The sequence below is a fragment of the Struthio camelus genome, chromosome 1 (assembly GCF_040807025.1).
Source record: "Struthio camelus isolate bStrCam1 chromosome 1, bStrCam1.hap1, whole genome shotgun sequence".
NCBI classification, from domain to species: Eukaryota; Metazoa; Chordata; class Aves; order Struthioniformes; family Struthionidae; genus Struthio; species Struthio camelus.
The window spans coordinates 202,269,648-202,291,789 of record NC_090942.1 but is presented as its reverse complement, the minus strand read 5'-3'; the positions used below and the strand labels follow the sequence as shown (position 1 = coordinate 202,291,789).

Here is a 22,142-nt window from a genome sequence, read left to right as displayed (position 1 = left end):
GCTTGGATTAAAAAAAAAGCTCTACTTGATTTTAAGAACCACACCTTTGCGTAAACTAAGATTAGAATGTACTAATGGTTAGTCAAGGAAATAAAGTATATTTAGGCTTATTTCTCAAAATTGTGCAGGAGGCAGTCTGATATTTTGGGTATTCTTTAGCACTAGCACAGTTCCAGAATATGTTGTAACTAAAACTTAGAAAATGAAATCTATTTTTTAGATAAAACACATTTACTGTTTTATTTTTGTAATGCATAATAGGCAGATGCTTTCTAGAGTCATAAAACAGCTTGCACCTCCTCCCTCCTTTCTTAATGTATCACTTCCAATTTACAAAGCTTTTAATTATGTATTTAAATTTAATCATGTGCCTGAATCCCATAGATGTAAGTGCAAATTTAAAGTTTAACACATACATCCTTGCTTTATGAAATGGGACCATTAAGTCTGTGAGTCTGAAAAGGAAGAGAGTTTATGAAAATGCATATATATCTGAATAACATTGAAAGCAGAGTTCAGTAATGCCCAATGGGCCACTTTTACAATAGCAATCCACTTCTGAAACGTTGATCTCTGTAGGGAAGATCACTATCGTTATAATTAGAGCTGCCGTACAATGGACTGCTCATAGCAGCTATTCTAAAAAGTTCTTTGAAGGTGAAGATGAGTGGTAGACATTCTCAGGAACAGAGGATTGCTTTCTCAAGTAAAAAAAAAAAACTTCAATTAAATAAAATAAATCTTAAATAGCTAAATGGCTAAAATACATTTCATTTTTTATTATTTGTAATAATAAATTAATTAATTTATTATAATATATTATATTATATATTATATTATATATTATATAATGTATATATTTATTATAATTAATATTTGTAAATAAATACATTTGGGAGCAAATGAAGAGCGACACAAGTGAAATAGCCCTACCTTTGGTGATCTAGTTATATTTTTGCTTTCAAAATTAACAACAAATTTTTTCTACTAATTATAGTTTTAAAAAATTGATTAGTTCTTTTAGGTAGGAACACTAACATAGCTAGGTATGTTAACATGAAAAATATTTGAAGAAACTCTGATCAGTTAATATCACTAGCTTTTTTTTATTGTCTTATTTTTAAGTACTTGTCCACGCTGTCCTTAACCTTCTAAAGATTAGATCAGGCAAGTAACCAAAACTGAAAACCTGGTATCAAAATAGAGTCTTTAATTCTTATGCTGAAGCTAGAAATGTTGCTATATAGATAGCTTTTTTAGTAATTTTACTGCTTCTTTCAGAATTATAACCTAAAACTTTATAGACCAGGCAGAAACTGCTGCAGTCTGTTAAAACTAAACCTGAAACTACTGCTACAAGAATCCTAGAAGCTGAGTGAAAAGTTTTCTCTGTGGAAGAGTGTAATTCTCCTGCCAAGAGCAGCTTTCAAGTGATGCAAAAAAGATTACAGTACTGATTGCTTATTTTTTTTAATAACATTGAAGATCTGGAAAACAGATCAGCGTACTTAGATCTACGAGTAAGAGGTATTATAGAAGAACATAAAGAGAAGGACAGGTAATAATCTCTAAAGTAATAAGGAAAAGTACCTCTAACCATGAATTAGAAGTAGGAAGAGCATTTATATTGTTACTTGAACCACAAATAATAGATAGATCATCTGCCATAATAATGAAAATGCTAAAATTTCAGTATGAGGACAGTTTCAAAATGCAATTCCACTTAATGTAGAAGACTTCAGCCTCTTTATTGACTTGAATTTTGAGATATGCTGTTTTTTAATAACCTACTCCCATTTGGCAAGTTACAATGACATAAAAAACTTTGCTCTAAATTTGTGCTCCAGAGCTTTGATCTCGAGTAGAACATAGTAGTACAAAACAAATGTAAATAGAATTAGAGCAGATGCTAATGGAACATCAAGTCAAGAAATTAACAATTAACATTCTTACTTCTTAATACTAACATTGATCTGACCTCTCCACGTTTTTGTATTCCCCCACTTACCAGCAACTGTAACTGTAGCTATAACCCTCAGAAAGTGTTTTCTTTTTTTTTTTTTTTAATTTTGGTTTCATTACTTCTTAGAAGTTAGTATTTTCTTTGGTGCAAGTGGTCTGCAGATTTAGAATTGGGCATAATGAACTTGCTTTTCAAAAATAATACCTAGTTGTTTGGCAAGCTATCTACTCATTATAACAAAGCAATACTATATTTTAAATTCTTTGGAGCCCAAATAAACTTTTGATATATGCAAAGGAAATACCATAATTATTTGAGAAAAATATTCCTGAGTAACATGATTCCATTGACTGCCCTAACAAAATTATTCTATTTTCTCTTGCTATTATTATATTGCAGATTTAGGATAACAAACTATTATATGTACAATTTGATTTGTGATTTTCATGCAATCTGGCAGACATTTATCTCCCTATTAAAAGTTATGACAGCAAGGATCATTTCTGAGGAAATTATAGTCTTTAAGTTTTAAGCAAAGATTTTGGGGAAACAGGCACATTTAACTTATTTTCCTAAGTTAATAAAATGCAGTTTGTGGTTTTTTAAAAATTTGCTGTCATAGAAATACTCAAATTTTTGTTCTTTTCCTCATAAAACATTGTTGAATTGATGTGTCCTTCAATGTAGATCGAAACAGATGACCTATCAGGATTAAGAAACTGTAAAAAAGAATTTAATTTAAAAAGGCTGTTCATGATTTAATAGGTGCAGTTAAATTTTTGATAGTATTCATTTCTTTTACACTTGTAACAATGTTCCTCAAAGCTAGAGGTATTATTTGTATTTAAAACTATCACTGCATAAAAAGTTAGCCCAGTTGAAATCCTAGGTTTCATCTGAGAAATGATCATGATGTCATAGCATATACAGTGAAGCAATATGGCACCTTTGATACCATTTGAACTCCTGCGGGCTTCTTGGTTCTTAGAAAGCTTCTTTGTTAAGGGACGCTCATGTAATTGTGACTCCCTCTAGTGGAAAGCTTTCTCAGCTATACAGTGGGATATGTTCTCAATGTTAAAGTCATTAATTAAAAATTGAGAGGTCTTTGTTTTCGTGGGGAAGAACTGATTCCGTTCTCATGGACAGTCAGAATGTCCTTGTGTGCATCTTCACTTATTATGCATTCATTTAGTAATCCATTTTTTTAAAAAAAATTTTTTTTTTTAATGCAGTTGCTAATAAGATATCTATCTGTCTATATATACAACTAATGTTCATACATGAGCAGTTGGAGCATCCTTTTTTTTCCTATGGTAAGAACATCTTGTAGTTATATTTCTTAGATTTCCATTTACATGAATATGTATTGCTAAAATTTTTACACTCTGCCTTAATTATTGTTTAATTCCATTTCAGGCACCACCAAAGTAAACCTTGTGAAGATCCCATCAACTGCTTCCAGTCCTCGAGATACTGCTCTAGCAGCTGTTATATGCAGTGCACTTGCCACAGTGCTCTTAGCTCTTCTTATTCTGTGTGTTATTTATTGTAAGAGGCAGTTTATGGAGAAAAAACCAAGTTGTAAGTTTCCAACTATTACTGTCTCTTTGTAATATTTATGTATCAGTATCAGTTTGACAGATCTTTTTATAGATAAATGAATAAATAAAATGGAGGATTGATGCATCTACAACATGTAGGGGAGCTTAGTGTTGAGATGAACAAGCTAGCACAAGCCTAAGACTATAAATCCACACATGTACAGAGCTCATGTGTGGATGCTCTGCTGAGAAACTGCTGTGCAGATGTCCAGAAATAGTCCAGTTGCATTAATTCTGCACTATACTGTCTTAAAGGCTGCACAGATGTATTTGGGCCATTTGGAATCTAAGCTTGAGTGGCATCACAGAATTGCAATGCAGACGTGGACATACCAGCTTGGACGATCTCTGCATCACATTCCATTGTGAAATATAGATTTTCTCAACGAGATAATGAATGTGGTCAATGGAGATAGGTCCATCATTAATGGAGTCAACTCCAACTGGAGTTGTAAAGTAAAAAAAAAAAAAAACTCATCAATGTAATTCACAGATTGTTTAAAATAAACATTTTCTGGCCTTTAATTTAAATTAAAAAAAGATAAAACTGAAAGGCACTCTAGTTCATTCATCATTTAAAAAATCTTTTATTAAAATATTTTGATAATATTTAACAAATCCTGGATGTCAAACAAGAATAATATCAACAAGGAGGAATTGAAGTCATCACTGCTTCCAGCACAAGCAAAAATACAAAGATTCATAGAGGCATTATAAGAATTGTTCCTAGCCTAGGAGATGCTTTACAATGTAAGTTTTAAGAAATTCAGTATTAGTAAGTGCAGTCTTCAGTTAGTTAGAAATTTAGTAACTAATTTGCCCTGGCCTACAAATACAGATTAAATAAAGTTACTGCTAGTATAAATCTCTTTAAGATAACATTAAAAAAAAATCCCAGGGGCTGAAAGTTAGGCACAGAAAATTTCAAACTGGAATCACTGAGAATCATTAAGCGCTGAGAAAATGTAACAATGAATAAGGTACACTCTCAAATCAACATCAAGATAAGAGCAAATGTCTTCCTAAAAGAGGCTGTAGATGAACCACCTGTTCTCAGATTTGCTGCAAAATTTGTAGTTTGCTTTATGTCAAACCACATCATCATGGTGGATGATAGTAGATCTTTCTGACTGAAAAACTTATGGAAATACTGTACATTATGACGTTTGTGTGTTCTGTGAATATAGGAGACTGAACAAGAAAAATGGTGCCATTTACTAATATATCTTTTCATTCATTTCATTTTATCCAAAGGGTCTCTGAGGTCACAAGATATTCACTACAATGGTTCTGAATTGTCATGTTTTGATAGATCACGGCTAAATGAGTATGATCACAGAACATGTTGCCAGTGTCATAGAGGCACATCACAGACATGTGGTACGTTACATCTACTTCAGTGTGCCTTCATAGAACAGGAGTAATCCAAGCAACTAGAGCTCATAATGAACATTTATCTAACGTTTGAATTGTGACATTTAGCGTTAACTACGAAGCTAACATTGTGAACTTAGCTTATGTCCTTTTAGTTGGGAATGGTTGTAAATGTCATAAGAAAAAGCCTTTCTCAGTAAACACATAGAATTTCTAAGTAGCTATTTGGCAATGATTTTTCTCCTGTTTTCATTCAATTGACCCTTCAATTGACCCTTCATTTAAATAAAAGCTTCTTTAGATGTGTGTTTTATTTCTTTCTGGTAAAAATAGTGTGAGATCCACCTTTGAGATTTAAATTGATATGAATGATCTACCAGACAGCATCTGAAAAGAGCATACTAACTCTAAAGCACATTGAAAGCCGGAACAAATGAGATTTTGTAAAGTAGTATCAGAACAGATGCATTTATGACATTGATCAATGTATAATTTAACACAAGAACATAGGCTTAAATATCATTAACCCTCAGAATGTGGTACTTGCTCTCCTATGTACCTAAATCAAAAGTAAATTAGAAAGTAGATATTCAAATTATCATGACTGGTGTCTTTATTATTCCTAGAGTAAAGTAACTCTATTTTAAAGTAATAAATGAAAGAACCCTTTTTTTTGCAATAAGAAATATCTTTTCTCAATCCATATATTATAATGTACCTTGCAAAATAATACTCAAGTTTGAAAGAGTACAGAAACTACATTTATGCACAGCTTTTAGTACATTTTACATTATTAAATGAGGTTTTATTCTTTAGGACCAGTTCACTTGATTCCATCACTGTGCTGTGATGAGACCTGTAGCATGGAACACAGCAGTCACAGCTGTGCTTTCCACTCACAGACTACACTTCATGAAAGGTAACTTTTTATAAATGACTATTAAACATTAGCTATTTTGTATGCAATAAAATTGATTTTTATACAGGATACAGTAAGTGTTTGGAGCTGACCAAAGGATTTTAAAGAATGACAGTCATATCCTCCTGCTTATGGTGAAAAATCTTGCATTTACTGAGAAAAGAATATATATTGCTCACGTATTATTTAGTAAGTGCTGAGGTGTTAAATCAGTTTCTCTGAAGAAGTGACTCCTATTTCTTAAAAGCAGATATTCTTCCTCTCACTCCATGCTACTTCAGAGGTTTTGTTGACCCCCTCTTTTGGCACAGTTAGCAAGATGCTGTATAATCCCATGAATCTGGGGGGATTATGGTACAGTTTATAAGTATCATGAAGGTTTTCTTTTTTTACAAACTTAATGACTGTGAGACTTGAAGTATATTTAGTATTTCTGAGTTTTCTATCAGATAGAAACAATTATTTGCTCCTAATCATCTGAATGTAAATACAGTAGTAGTTAATTATACACCAGTTCCGTGAGCTAATTATATAAAATTTATGGTCTCATTCAGAGTTTCCTGGTTACAGATTTTAATACAGGATGTATTTATTTCTTCTAAGTAGAACTATTTTCCATGTAAGGTTTAAATTGGTCTCTAGCGGTTTTGTTCTTGTGGCCAAATATAAGTGAAAATGTAGAGGCAGCTTCTTAATAGGTACTGTTTATGCAAGGTGGCTTAGTGACCCAAGCATAAGATGCAAAATATCTAAATTTTTTTATAACAACTTGTTTAAATGCCAGCAGATTTGAGTCATCCCTTTATACCACCAAGGCTGGCAAATTGAGAGTTGTGAAATTTGTGAGGGGTCTATTGGTTAAGGCTTTAAAAATAAATGTCATATCCATGTTATGCGGACATCAAAGATCTCATAGTTCCTTCCACTAGAAATGGTGTTTGCTCCAATTTCCTTTGCCAAAATAATGTATTTCCTTCCACTGTGGTACAATGTCCTGACTGTTGGCCTTATCTATAAAAATGCTTTGTGTATATATCTAAGCTGATAAAGCATCATGTTTTGGAAATGAGTAAGGCTACTTAAATACTATTATAAGTACTATTAACGTGGGATAAGTTTTGATCACACAAATTATTACTGTATATCAGACTTAATACATGGCATTTACAGTTTTATAAATTCAATAGACATTTTTTCGAAATAAAACATACTAGTATAACATTTTTTATGTTGTTAATACTTATTTTAGTATATTACATTAAAAAAACTTTCCTGAAGTTTCCGTAGAGACAGGTATGCGTAGTGCAGTCAGACACGTCAGTATAACCGTGAACCTTCAATACACTTGGGTTAGACTATTGAGTTTCTACTTCTACTTCCTTCCATTTTGCATAAAATAAAAATTACTCTTCTAAGAATTAAGAATCCTTGCAATTCTTTAATATTATGACCTTACTACATGACAGAGAATTGGAGAAAAACTTTTCTGTTTGCCTTTTGAAAGCTAGACAGAAATAACTGAAAAATTTGAAGTGAATGGACGTTCAGTATGAAATTACACAAAGAGAAGGAATCTCAAGCAATCGTGTAGTCTATTCCTTTCTCCCAGTTTGGATCCACTTTACTTCTTTTATTCTTGTTAGATTTTTGTCTAGCCTGTTTTTAAAAAAGCAAGTGTTGGAGATTTCACAGTCTTCTCAAAAATATTTCTTGCTGCAATTTAAGCCTGTTATATCTTGTCGTAACCCCCGCTCCCAACACATGCATTGGAGAACAAATAAATCTCTTCCTCTTTGCAGTAGTCTTTTTGTATCTGAACACTACTGCGTTTTTTTCCATCCCATTTCTAAACAACCCCCACTGTAGTTCACATTTTCAAGAGCCCTGAATTCACCGTGTGAAGGGCTCTAGCAATCCTCTTTACCTTTCATAGTGTTCTCCAGAGCTCTCTTTGTTTCCAGTCTGAGGGACAAACTCTTTCCTTTCAAAAGATTTTTTTGTACATAGACTTCTAGAGTCATCTTTAACTTTAAGAGTCATCTTATTTAAAGTCATCATCTTTAAATACATGTCATTACTAACTGCAATAATTACAATATTGACAATATTTTCTAGAATGCTTTTGAAACCGTGTGTCTTTTATTTTTTTACAGGGCTTCTGATTCTGTTGGAGAAATGATTCCTACCTTCCTTGGTTCTCTTTCACACTCAACTTGCGGAGACATTTCAGATGCTTGGCCTCTTATGCAAAACTCAGCTTGTTGTGACAGCATCTCTTTCTGTGAATCACATTCAGAACTGGCTGGAGGAGGTCCAAATTCTTGCAGTCCTGAGACAGAAAATGCAGCCACTGTTGAGTCAGATAATGACCAGGAACTAAGTGATGTACTTATTTCAGCTAAGTCTCATGATGGAAGCATTGCAAAGTCCTTTGAAATCTCCAAACATAGAACATATATAGAGATTTCATCGCTTCAGAAGTCAGTGGCTGCTGAAAAGCAGCCAAAGACAAAGCACAATGGAACAGCAAATGACTCCACAGACTAATAAAGAGGTAAGAAACATAACTACAAACAAGGAATGGGAATGTAGAAGTCCTCCAGGAACACAGAGCTAGGTAAAATAGGATTATAAAAAAATATGGGATTATGTTTCTCCATAGGTTACACCTACCTATTGCTAAAGTAAATTGCATCCTTATGAGAGGTCCAGTATTTTCACACTTTCATATCAACTGAATGTAAAAGGTGTCATTACTCAAACTGTTATGTTGAGATAATGTGAACTAGAACACAGGAGTGAGCCTGTACACCGGTTAGTTTTTATTAGCCTTTTTCATTAAAGTTCATTGCAAACAATCAGTAGAATAGCCTTATACCTAAACTATTATGTGAGGCTGGTCTGTGTTTATGACGGAATAAATGAGGACTTGACTTTGCTCATCCTAAAGGAAAAATAAGATATATAAGGGATCATCTAAAAATATGCACAAACCCTTCTCTGTGAATTTACTACAGAAGAAACAGAAAGAGAAGAGATAATCAAAGGCCTTTTAATGCCATTCATATTCCCATATCATCAAATACGGCATTCTATCAATTTGCCCGTATAACATAAACATGATTTAATCTAAAAAAAGCGCCATGTTCAAATTCTAAGAGTAAAGTCAGGTCTCAGATTAAAATGAGAAGGAATAAACAACTATCTCCACCATAACAATGTAAACATCATAAAAAGTCACCCTGCTACTGCATTATCATTACATCTTTTTGAGCATTAGTTGTGGTGTGTATTTTAAACATGGCATTTTCTACTGTTGGAAGTAACTTGGAGCAACAAGTAGCTAAGCTGTGAGAGGATCACAAAGTGTGGCGTGGGCACTGGTATTATTACTCAATGGTTATGTAGACTTTGGCTGTAAAGGTGAAATAATCTCCTATGCATGTCCACAGACACGAACAGAAGCAGTTGCTACTAGTATTAATAATCCACTAGATTTAATTAAGAAAATTATTCTATCTGTAATTATGAAAATTTCAGGTCACCTGCAGAAATAAAACTGCCTTCCTTTGATCCTCTTCCATTCAGTTTTAATGCTGACTTCTTATTGTTCTTAAATAAGAAGTAGAAAGTAATTAGTATCTAACAAAAATATGCATATGCTCAAAACATGTAAGTGCAATAGTTTAATTCTTTGTAAATCAAGCCTTAACTCTTTTGATGACATTTTCAAGAGGAGAAAAGGAAGGTAAACAGAGTAGTAAGTCAAGAAATTTTTGCCATTGATTTCAATGGAATCAGCGTATCACCCTTAAAATCTGCTGCTATGACTGAAAAATATCAAACTTAGATCTAAGTCACATACAGTTTTCTCAATATATTATTTATCATTTACTGTAAAGTTTGGAAATGTAATGTATAGTTTTGTCAGTAACATTGGAAGATGAGTAGTCATTAATGTCTATCTTTGAGTGCTCGTGTGGCATATAAGCATTTGTCATAGTTTCATTCTGGTAGATTCCAGATATCATTAGTCATATTCGCTAGGTATGTACAGAAAGGGATAATGGCATGGTTATGACTGCAAATCTCTACACTTCTATTTCCTTGTTTTTCAGATTTTATCGATGAACTTGAACGCTCTCTTGATGTTTTAAAGGAGTATATTTCCATATTAACGTGATTAAAAAAGTGTGGGGCCTTTTGCCTGCTAAACTGAGTATCGGCTTAAGAGATATGTGATTAATATGATTTAGAGTTTTTACTAGAGGAATGGAACCACAGAAATTCAAAATATCACTAGAAAAATTAATTTATATTTCACCACACTTGTTATGATGTATAAATTGTAAATTTTCTTCCTGATGAAGTATAAATATGTAGAAATCTTTTTTAATTTGACATTTCAAAGTCATTCATTCTTTGATGTTTATGTGTCAGCATGTATTAATATTGACATTTGAGTATAATTATGAATTAGCAAGATGCTTTGGATGGGTTAGATTTTTCTTCATTTATTTCTTCTTCATTAGACTTCATTGATTCATTTTGTACAATGTCTCCATACTCAAAATCTATCCTGCATCATTATATATGAATTTTTGATGGAGAAAATTCAGTGGTATTTGAGAGACTGGACCAGGACTAGGCTTACCTGAATCATAGTCTTTGTCTTGCCTTGGACCTACTTTACAACTCCAAGAAAATTATCATATCTCAGTCTGTCTTCTTTTCTTCCTTTTGCCCTTAATCTCACTTGTCTTTTTAAACTATTTTGGCAGAAGTGTGAACTTTTTAGTACCCATGGTTGCATTATGGTCTTACTTAGGGCCATAGTGCATTATTACATCACAAATAAATAATAACTCTGAATAAAGTATCAGAAGATAGCGTATTTTTAGTTGTGTGACTACAAATTTAAATTTAAAAATTAGTATTTTGATACAGGTTCAACTTTCAGGTTTAGGTGAATTTTTACAGTAAACAGTGAACATAGCAGTACTGTTTTAGCATTTAGTCAAGTGTAGAAGTACACACAGGTTTTTTATGAGTTTATGTAACCACTATTGTATTGCTTTCTTTTAGGAAGCCAAGCTATTTCTCTCAGCACTGAAACTGAATGCTTCCCTAATGCTCCTCTGCCAATTCTCATCAAACACGGTCTGGTCCTCAACGTTGCCTGGTTTCAAAATCAATTGAAAAAATTGGCAGCATTTCACATCTTCCACGCAGTTGCATCTGAGCCATAACAGCTGTAAAGTGAAACTTCAAGGAGCATCCTAAGAGAATCCTGAGAATGGATCCATGATCTTTTGCATCTCTTTTAAAACAGAACCTTCTATTCCTTCTGATTCTCACAACGTCTAATGGCGTGAGCTTAAAAGTATGTGTAAATATAGCAAGAAATGAAAATACCTTAGTATATTTGGATGGGTATCTGAAATATGACTACAGATGTCAGAAGGCATGGGACAAGACTTTGCCAGTTTTCTGCTTGCAAATTTATGCATGCATTAGGATTTTTTTGGCTGGTTCTAATTTTAACTCAGTTTCCTGCTGTTGAAGGAGTTAAAAATTAAACATTTCTATGTATGCAAGGATCATTTATTGAGAAACTGAACCTTTTATTATGTATTCCATTATAGTCAATAAGCTAGTTTGGGGAGTTAAAGAATTTGCATGTTACAATACGTATGGTTGAAGTCCCCTCCATCCAATTATTACATTTGTGGGAGGGGGCATTGTTTTGTTTTACATAGCAGGAGATTAGCTTTAAATTAGATTTAGTTTAATAAAAGTCAGTTAATGAAAGTCAGCCCTATATATAGGGGTTTTGTGTTTAATTGGTAGGATCAGTATTGGAAGACAGCACTTGGTGTTATAGCATGTATTTTTTGGATGCTGGAATAATAATAGTCATCTGTCACACCAAAATATCAAACTATAGCAGGTGTGCCATGAAAGTATTCATAAAATGAGAGCTGTTACTAATTATTTATGGTAATGGATTATTTTCGAGGGTCAAACTTCATAGTGACCTCATCTTTTCATTTGATAGCCCTTCTTTTCATTCATTTCATTCTCTCCTTCCCACTATAGTACTTTCTGTAAATCTGCTTTTTCAACACAAAATATAAAAATGAATTCATAACTTTTTTCGAAATACCTCTGAATTGAATCCTCAACCTATGCACATGCCTAGTAAATTATTATTTTTCTGCCAGAATTGTTGTTCACAATTTTGTTAACGGCAGTTTGTCACACCGTATCCTAAAATGTCATTTGTTCTGCAGGCTTTTTGTACCTAAAATAGTGTTCACTTCTGTGAGTAAGCTCATAACCTCTACTGAAAGTTGCATTCGACAGCCTCAAATCTGTCAGTTGTGAACTCTAGCAAATATTCTTTAAAGTACCCACTGTGCCTTGACCGAAGCAAAGCAATCAGCAAAACAAATGCACATCTGCAATAAATATTACACATCTTTCCACACATGGTTTATATGGCAATGGAAATGATGAGACGGTATTCATATTCCATAACGGAAAAACCTTTTTCTTTGAAACACCCAGTAGAAAGCTGAACCTGCAAAGAATAGTTAAAACCAGAATAGGCCGCCAAGGCAGTAAGATGCTTCAGCCAAAACCCCTGAGATTATTCATGTGTGCAAAAATCATGAGTGAAAATTGTCAAATCTGAACCAAAGTAAGTGAATAAGTTACATAATTGATTTTTTATGGGGTAAAGACCACATTTTGATTGCTGATATTGTAGAAAAATATGCAGCTGTACAAATAGTACAATTATTCAGCTACATACCATAAAGGATATATGCAAGTTAAATTAGTTTTGAATAGTTTCTTTGGATACTTTCATACATTTAAGAAATGACAAAATACTATTTTTTGCTGCATTTGCATGAAGAGATGTGTGCTTCTTTGTATATAATTTGTAAATAAGAAAAATCCAATGTGCATTTCAGTATATGGCAAGATATTTTTAGAATGTGGAGATTGAACTTTTCATTAATAACAGTTGTTTAAAATGCTATGATGTTCAAAAATTTTGCCAGCATCTGCCACAGTAAGTATGTTTTCCCATTGGAATTTACACTTTGTTTAATTTTTTTGTCCGGCAACTCTAGATAAAAGCACTCATTCTTTAAGTGAGTGACATATAGCTTGAAAGCAAATTGGGAGGAAAAAGGAAGAGTGCTTTTTAAATATATATGTATATTGTGTATATACTTTTTTCCTTAATTTAACCAAATTGGTCTTTTTTATATTGCCTGTGGCAAGCAATGTTGTACATGCCAATAGAAAACATACACTACCACCACATTTACACTGTCTGCATATCACTTTTAGGGGCTTACAGTGCTATTTTATATGCTCCTTTAAAGAATCTAAATTAAAGTCATGTATAAATCATTTTGTAATACTTTTTCTACTTGTGAATAAAACGTTACATGAATCGGTCTTGGTTTGTTGATTTCAAATTAATAATAATCTATACAAAGATAGTGATCAGATCTTTAACTGTTTTTAGCAGAATTCCCTATTGATTTAGTTACAGACTGCTGTATTAAAACTGTGGAATGATTTGGTACATCTTTGTTTTGAGATGCATGCTGTTTGACACTGGCATCATTCTCCAAGCTGTAGGACTTTAAAGAAGCAGTAAGTTAACATCAATCCTTAAAGTCGGATACTTAAAAATCTTTTCAAAATTTTTCTTCTCAAAAAAAAAAAAAAGGTGAGCAACACAAATTGCTTTCTATATAATCTATCTCTTTGAAAAGAAACCCAAGTACTCCACTTACTAAAATACTTCAGACAAGATACGTAAATGATGAGAGTAGCGGCATTTTTGAAAACAGAAAAGGATGTACTACTGATCATTGCACTTGATCAGTACAGAAACAGAACATGCAGTGTTGCAGTGCAGCAGCTAAGAGTGATTTCAAGCCTTGGCTGAAGAAATAGGGAATTGGAGAATATCAGCAGAGAGGGCTGATGACCCATAACTAGTGAGGCCATTCTCAGAACATTGTCCAGAAGGTTTATATGGTGAAAAAGTGTTGCAGAAATTGAGTGCTATAGGGTTGGAAGGCTATACAAATGCAAATTATTAAGAAAGGGATGACATGGTTTAATTGACATATCACTGGACTGAGAAGGAAGAGAAACATATGTGATTTAATAATTGTGTATGACTGAGTGATTTGTGATGGTAAAGACATAAGAAGCAGTGACTGGAAGGTGAATCCAGATAATGCCGTTAGGTAATATAAGGCCAGGTTGCTTGTTGGAGAAAAATTTCTAGCACTATTATTTTTTAATAGGACATCTCAAGATAAATTGAAAGATGCTCTAACTCTCTCTCTCAGAAGAACTTACTTTATGCTAGCAAATTTAGGTTAGTTCTTTTCCATGTATTACTGTTACTTTCTCCAGTCTTTTAAGTACATAATTTGGAGCTTACCCAGGGATCACCTACCCAGAATAGCAAGGGCTCCTTATAATACTGTGCCCATGCGCTGCGCTCCTGACTAGTCTGCTGCTTGTCTTCTGCTGATGCCATCAAAAAAGTCAGTCAACTTCATCAACTCACCCAATCATCCCAGTTCAGGTAAAAGGGATGCGGGAAAAAAACAGTTTTTTAGTGTTTGTGCCTTAGAAAGCCTAATATATTTAGCTTTCAAAAGAGGTTGTTCAAATTATGTCTTAACCTTCCTGGAAAGAGTAGTCCTGGCACTCTTTAACAGATAAGAGTCAATCTCTGGAAGGTGATACTACACAATTCCAGTAAGGCACATATTTTTAACATGGTTAACATATAGATGTGTTAACTAACACTAGTTAACTAGTTAGTTAGTGTTAACTAACACTGTGTGCTAACTAACCCCTGTTAGTTAAGGGTGTGATGAATTCTGTACCATTGGACAACTACATCAAATCTGCATGGTTTTTCTAAAAAAATTCATGTTAGCCCCAACAAAAATTATGGGTTTGATATGGAAAGCAGATGGTGATAGTCTGCAACTTCTGCTAAGCAGGCTCTCATTTTTCATCCTTTTTATTTCAGGATTTGTCCTTTAAAAAAAAAATCAGACACTGGAGTACTGAGATCCATATACAAGTAAAGACAGATACAAAATAAGCAGAAGTTACAGACACTTCAGCTGTACATAAACACCAGTCAACTCATATTTTCAAACAGGTTAAAGTAGCGTTCAACTTTCTCTTTACCTATAGAAAATTGATTAGTGACTGTTCAGCAAAACGGTCCGATCATATAACGTGTAACAGCACAGACAAGATTAACTGTGTTTGCAGGCTATAATAAATTTACAAAATTTATTAGTGACACTTTGACGAAAGAGGCTTAAGTTAAAGTTTCTCTGAAAAAAGGGTGTAAGCACTGTCATCTATGAGAGCTCAACTTTCATACAGGGACTTGTTAATCTAAAATAACTCAGTGATATGTGAGGCTAAGCTATCCCCAAAATACCCAAATTTTTATTTGTCATTTCTCTTTCAGTTCCATACAGTCATATAATTGCTTGGACAATGTTTAAAACCCGCAGAAGGTGATATTAAAACTAACACCAACAATAGCTAACTATAAAGTTAGCCACACCAAGAGGGTCAGTAAGATCTCGAGAAGCCAACAATCCTGCTTCAGTGGGCTCTCACATATGCAATGAAATTAAGACCATGTACACAGCAAGACGCCAAATTTCAAAAGCAGATGAATAGTCGGGTTAAGGGGGTGGGTTTAATGTAAGGGATGAACTAACTGAAAGGCCTCATGAAGTTTGTGAATCTGCAGCACATGACACATTTTGTGAGGTCACTTTTCTCTCTATTAACAAAAATTGACAAAGGCGACTACAAGTAACGGAAAAGCAGACATTTTTATTATTTTATTCGGAGACAAAAATGCACAACACGAAACAAATTACATATGTGATTATAAGACTTTCATAGACTTTGGTCATGTCTGATATAATAACAACGCCGTTAGCAAGACTGCATTTTTTTTATCCAATTGTTTTTCTAAAAGAAGTCTAAACAAAAAAGCCGCCACAAAAAAATCTTTTTCCTGCTTGCGTTACTTTTCAGGAGAATGATGTTTTCTGCCTTTTCCACCAGGTGGGCCTTCCTCTTAATCCAATACTACTCATCCTAGCATGTGTTTTAGATAGTATGGCTTTTCCTTTTGTTGTGGGCTCTTTGAGGGCCCTGGTTTTGCATTTCTGTGAAGTCCCTCCAAGCAACAGCCCTCATGCACTAAATTAATCTTCTCTCTGACTTTAGTGATGGAGGTTGAGCTCACTACCTGCAGCACATTCCAGTTCAGACACTGCTGCTTTGTTTTGTCTTACAATAAAAAAAGACCCCCATATTGAAGCAAGTGTGTACTGTTTCATCAGACGTGGAGCAAGCTGTGGTTGTGTACTGCGTGAGAGAGCCACACAATGCGCACTTTGTGCTGGCAGGGTGCAATTTAATCCATATTTAGTTTCAGCATGAGTGTTGGTAAAACCCACTTAGTGGGTTTGCATTGCATATGAACTATTTCGATTATGTCCAGTAAGGTAGTACCTTCAATAGGATAAAATAATAGTGGGTGCATTTCCTACTGATCCTGCTGTTTTTGACAGCAGCAGTGAATGATGGGATTAGTGGAAATGTTTTCTAATAATGTACTGACAAAGAGGGTAGTTGACTGAGGGCACGCTAAAGCTTCTAGCAGGTGACACAGCTTCAGCTGTAGGGTCATTTCGGTGCGATTTAGATTTTCCCATCATTTGATTTTATAAATCCTCCCTTATCACAGTTGGATTTTTTTTGTTGACATGACAAAGGGAGATTTGGTATGTTCAAAAGTTCATAAATGCAATTTTTCTAAAGCATTGGTGGAAAAGCAGGCAAAAAAGAGTACAGCTTTAGGAAAGTGCTTACTCTGAACCTGAGTCTTTGTGAAGCTATTTCTTCAGCCCAGGTTCCAGTTTCAGTCTGTGGATGGACGAGTAATATGCTGAACATGCAAAAATTCTCCTATGTATATGAGATAATATACCAAAAGCCGTTATGTAATCAATAGTTTCAGGGATAGCACTGATGTAAATCTTGGAAAAAAATTAAATCACTGTAAATGAAGAAATCATTAATATGTAGGTAATATAGTATAGTGTCTTAAACAGACCCTCTGCTTAAGGGGACAAAGACATTCAGCTAATGTGAATTTTAGATACCTCTCCTAGCTTGCAAAGATCATTCAGGACAGCCATAACTGACTCTCAAAATCATTCACAACCATGTTCATGGCTGAACGTGTGCCTGATGGGTCTTGGTTCAGGCTCTGCCAGGAAACCACTCGGGTTAAAGGACTAACTAACTTCACTAACCTGATGATTGCTATAATGTAAGAACAGGAAGGAGAGATGCGTGGCCCTAGCATGTTTTACACCAGCGTCTTTTCTGGTGTTGACGATGGTGATGCCTTTATGATCCTACATGACAGACGTGCAGAAATCCTAGCCATTTGGGAAAGATGCATTCCTTGAGTGTTCATATTTTCTTAAAAGGTAAAAAAAAAAAAAAACAAAATCCAATACTGAAACTAATTTTAAGCCCTCAGCATTAATTAAGGTTGTATCATCTTTAACATCATTTTAAACTTCAGAAGATTTGTTAGTCCTCTAAGAAGACTAACCGCTTCCTGTGGGCAAGAACTGCCTCCCCCCCCCATTATTATTTTCACTTTTAACTAGCAGGACTGACAGAGTCAGGCAGAAGAAACTGTAGATCCTTTAGATGGCATAATACCTAGTTTATTGATGGGTTTAAAAAAAAAAAAAAGCAAGCCTATGCATTCAGCCTACTCTCTTTGGTTCAAATAGCGCATGGGATCTGCAGGGAAGAGCTCCAGAATGCCACAAATTATCCACATATCCTGTGGCTTTTAACAACAAATAGATAGTGTTTGAGTTTATTCAAAGATGTTGGCAAGTGCTGTGATAGAGATTCCTGAATATATCTGCCCACCAGATGATGTTTCCTAATACACAGAATGTCATTGATGAGGTCTTGTTACATTCACAACCAGATGATTTTTGTTTCCCTAGAAAACAAAAGAAGTCTTTTTATTTCCTTTCAGCAGTATGTGGACTGGGGGCAGAGCGGGGAGCAGTAATGCCCAAGGAAGCCAGGTGGGAGCAAAGTGCAGGACTGACACATCTACAGCGCACTACAACTTCTTACGTCTGATCTCTCACTGCAAGTCTGCCAGCTGTGCAGAGATTAGCCGAAAATGTTCTTCGAAGCCTGAATATCCCCAAAGTTATGCCTGCCGCAGATGCCTTGGTGTTGTAGCTGTGGTAGCTGAGAGGTATAAGCAAAAAGAAATTAATATCTCCTATGAGTTGGAAAAAAAAAAAAATGAAAGAAACCCTTAAGCTATTGGGCTCGAGGCCTTCTCGGATCTGCTTTCTAACGCTAGCTTGCCTGCTCTGCGCGTAGGTAAGGGCCTACAGATACGAAGGCTTGAGGCTTTTACTGCAATTCTTACATGATCTTAAAGAGAAGTTACCTTTCAGTTTGGCCTAGTTTTATGCTGCGAGACCTGAAGGAGGGTTTAAATTGCTGACAAAAATCTGTTTTCTTCCCAATTACGTAATTTTTTGGAGAAAAAAAAAAGATCTTTCCCATTTAAATTTTACTTAAGTTAGATTGCACACAAGTTGCCCATAGTAACTCCCCAATTTCCTCATAGAACAGAAACGCAGTTATTCAAATGCCACCCAGAAGACAGCCAGGTAATCAGATGCTGATTCATGCTATGTTACCAGTATCTCTCTTTGGTGCTTTAATTTCTAGCATACAAATTAGGCCAGAAAAATCAAAATAACTCTCTGACCAGAGCTCCCCAAGCTCATACCATCAAGCCATTCTTTAAAAATCTGTCACTGAATCACGGTTTATGAGTAGTTCAAATACAAAAAAGCAGACAGCTGGAGACGGGATAAGGTATCTGAAAAAAATCTCCTTCAAGAATGATACTGGAACGGTGGCCAGCAAAATTCCCATTTCTGTATTAGAGTTTTGTTAAGTGACTCTGGGCTGCATGGGCAGACAAGCAAGAGGGAAAACTCTTCAGCTCTTCATAACTGCCCTGCCCCTTGAGCGGATCAGGCGTTTTAACTGCTTACCCTTTGTAGGAAAATTGGTTTTGCAAATGCAGCACTTACTTACTTACTCCTCGCTCTCGAAGCAGGCGGGTTTGCCCCCTCCGTCCTCCGCGCAGCATCAGAGACGGTCACAGGAGGCTGCGCGGAGGGCTCCTCCCTCGTGTCCCGTCAGGTTCAGCAATCCTTCAGCTTTGACAGGCACTGAGCTGTCGTTGTCTATAGGCCGATTTCCTCTTCACAAGCGTGAGCCGCAACCCGGGCAGCTTTGGTACAAAGTTTTGCACACAGCTGTGGTTCACGCTCCTTGAGACCATCACCACCAGCAAATTGTTGGCCTACACGATAGTCAATAAAGCATACGTTCAGAAAGGAAGATAAGCTCAAACTCAAAAGCAGCCTGCCCATGAATCTATCCGGTTGAATTCTTATCTGTGCACAGCTGTTTTAAAATGGAAAATAAATGTTGACGGCTTAAAAAGGTGACCATGTGAGCCCATCAGGATTTTACTTCAAGAACCCTCTGTGGAAACCAGAGCCAAGAAATTAGTCACAGCAGCAGAGGAGAGAAAACTAACCATACAACCATGTAAAACATTGCCAACTGTGGTACTTACAGCAAAGTGCTGCAAAACATTTATCTATTGGAAAGGATACAGGAAGGACTTTGGGGAATTATGGTAGTTTAAACTGACTGAAAACCACTCCCCTTCTCTCTCTTCTGAGGTAACCTTAGCCCAAAATATTACAGCAAAATACGATCATTCATATAATATCTATTTCGCATGATCCTGACCTAGTGGTTGACTGACTTAATTTATTGAATGAGCGAGTTGAAGTAGATTGCACCAAGTGGTTGGTGTGTTCAGATGTACAACAGCGTGTTGGGGTGTGCAGTTAACCTTTATTTGACCCCCCCCATCAGACTGCCCAGCCCTGATTGGGATTCCTGCCAGTGTCCATTTAAACTCATTGGCGAGGAGAGGTCACATCTTGTTAGGGTCCCTGGCTGTCCATCACCGGGAACCTTCCAGAAGGGAGGCAGAAACCAGGCATGACTACGCCCACAACTGGACCTTGGCTATAAAAGGTGGGTGGTGGCGCTTCTTGGGGGCTGCTGGAGTTGGTGGTGGTAGCAGAAGAAAGAAGAGAAGAACCGAGAAGGAGTGTGGCTGCGGGAGCGAAAGCACTGGATAGGAAGACCGGCTCCTTCAGTGCTCCCGCCCCCCCACCTCCTGGTACGGGACGCCAGACCAGGACAAGTTCACTGGAGTCCACCACTCCTGAGCAGCTGCACAGCCCACTAGGGGCTTTGTTCCCGGGGACCAGCACGCCTCCCCAGCGTGGTCTGATCAGGGCAATCCTCCCTCCCACACACACCTTCTCCCTTTTTATAAAGACGCATCATTATCGTTCATAATTTTATTTACTGTGGAACCTCATTTGCCTTATTGTTATTTTTCCAGGAAGCTGCCACTGTTTACCATTGTATATAGTTACTGTATGCTTGTCTTGATTGTTTACCACTGTATATGGCTAACTATGTTTGCATTGATTGTTTAACTGTAATTAGTAAAGTTATATTATTTGTAAATCCATTGAGCCGAATATTGTAACGCTATACCGCCGAAACAAACCCAATCTTCTGTATTTGCTAAGTCCCAAGGAGAATAATCAGTTTTTTCCAAAATGCCCTTTAATTGGTGTGGGTGCTCCTCTGCTATGCACCGGGACGCAGCGCTCCCTGCTGTCCACCTAACTGGCTGGTAGAAAACAGCATTGAAATACCGAGGGAAGTAGTGAAGAAAGCGATGCACAATCAGACTCCTATTTAGAAGTGCTAAATTACAAATTAGCCCCAATCAAGTACAAAAGTTACTTGTTTGCTGGTTCAACAGAAAACATGTGTCAAAAATATTTTAAATGCTTTAAACCCATTTAAAACTTAACAGCAACGAGATGGAGAAGGTAGAGCAAAGAATCTGATATAATTTGGTACGAAGCAGCAGCAGCCCCGGCGGGCTGAGGGAGGGGCTGCCCCAGGCACGAGGGAGCCAGTCCCAGGAGACCTGCTGTCGGCACCATTGCCTTGGTCTCCAGCAGTTGCACAAACCATGCCAGCTATGGCCGGGTAACATGCCAGCCATGAATAACAGATGGTCTACATTACCTTGTTACCGTCTTTACACGAACTTAGGGACCCCTAAGGGGCTTGCCAGAGGCAGCTAAGCCATAGCCGTGGAGCCGGTGCAGCTGCTAACCGCAGCCTGCCTCCAGCCGGCCCGGCCCCAAGCCCTCGGGGCCGGCATCGCTCTCTGCCGTCAGCCTTCAGCCGGCCTCCACGGCCCCGGGCTGCCCCGCAGGCCTAGACCTGCCTTCACCTTCTCCTGCAGCATCAGATGTGGCTTGTCCTCCCAAGGGAGCAGTACTGTGCTGTAGCAGCATTCATCTCTCTTTTTTTTTTTTTTTTTTTTTTGCAAAAAGTACCCTGTTGATCTTTGCTCAACGCCTTACAAGGGGCGAATGGGTTTTGCACAGGGGACATCATATACTGCGCTAGCATGTACTGCTGCGCTGTGAGGTTTGCTAAAAAAATTGTAAAATTAATGAGTCGGGCTGCTGTTTTGCTTCGGTGAGGCTCTGTTAGCAGGTAGCCTAACCGTCCGCTCCTCCCACTAATGACCATTGCATGTGACAGCACCCCCGGCTTTAGGAGACCGGATGCCCTTTGCTCAGTCATAGAGTCGGACTCCTTCCTGCTACATAAATGGACACTAGGATTTCTTTGCAGAAACCACAATGAAATTTCCTGTAATTTTTGTAAACTTACCCGACTTTTCCTCGTGTTCATAAAGCACAAGGAGCTGAACATCAGCAACCTCGGCCTGCAAATCCTCATCCCCCGGCCACAAAACTGTTGCTGGAGGATGCTTAAGAGGGAGCCCCTGAAAACACCCTCGACGGCTGCACCGCGGAGTTGTACCTGTTTTGAATTGGCCAAGGGCAGGATGCTAGCAAGCAGGACGGCCTCTTTTCTCCGAGAAACTCTTGGAGAGCAAGGCCCGCGCGGCTCCTGGGGCCGGCGCGGG

At 36.6% G+C, this 22,142-nt stretch overlaps 1 protein-coding gene across 3 annotated transcripts in view; it reads left to right on the top strand.

Moving 5' to 3' along the window:
- The window catches only part of TNFRSF19 (TNF receptor superfamily member 19), a 69,855-nt gene extending 56,519 nt beyond the window's left edge, over positions 1-13,336 (top strand). For all 3 annotated transcript variants that reach the window (XM_009686559.2, XM_009686558.2, XM_068930221.1), the window contains 5 exons: positions 3,383-3,547; positions 4,822-4,947; positions 5,758-5,860; positions 8,014-8,414; positions 10,946-13,336. In XM_009686559.2, the coding sequence (XP_009684854.1) occupies positions 3,383-3,547; positions 4,822-4,947; positions 5,758-5,860; positions 8,014-8,407 (788 nt within the window). In that variant the 3' untranslated portion in view covers positions 8,408-8,414; positions 10,946-13,336. The remainder of the gene's footprint in view (positions 1-3,382; positions 3,548-4,821; positions 4,948-5,757; positions 5,861-8,013; positions 8,415-10,945) is intronic.
- The last annotated feature ends 8,806 nt before the right edge of the window (positions 13,337-22,142 follow it).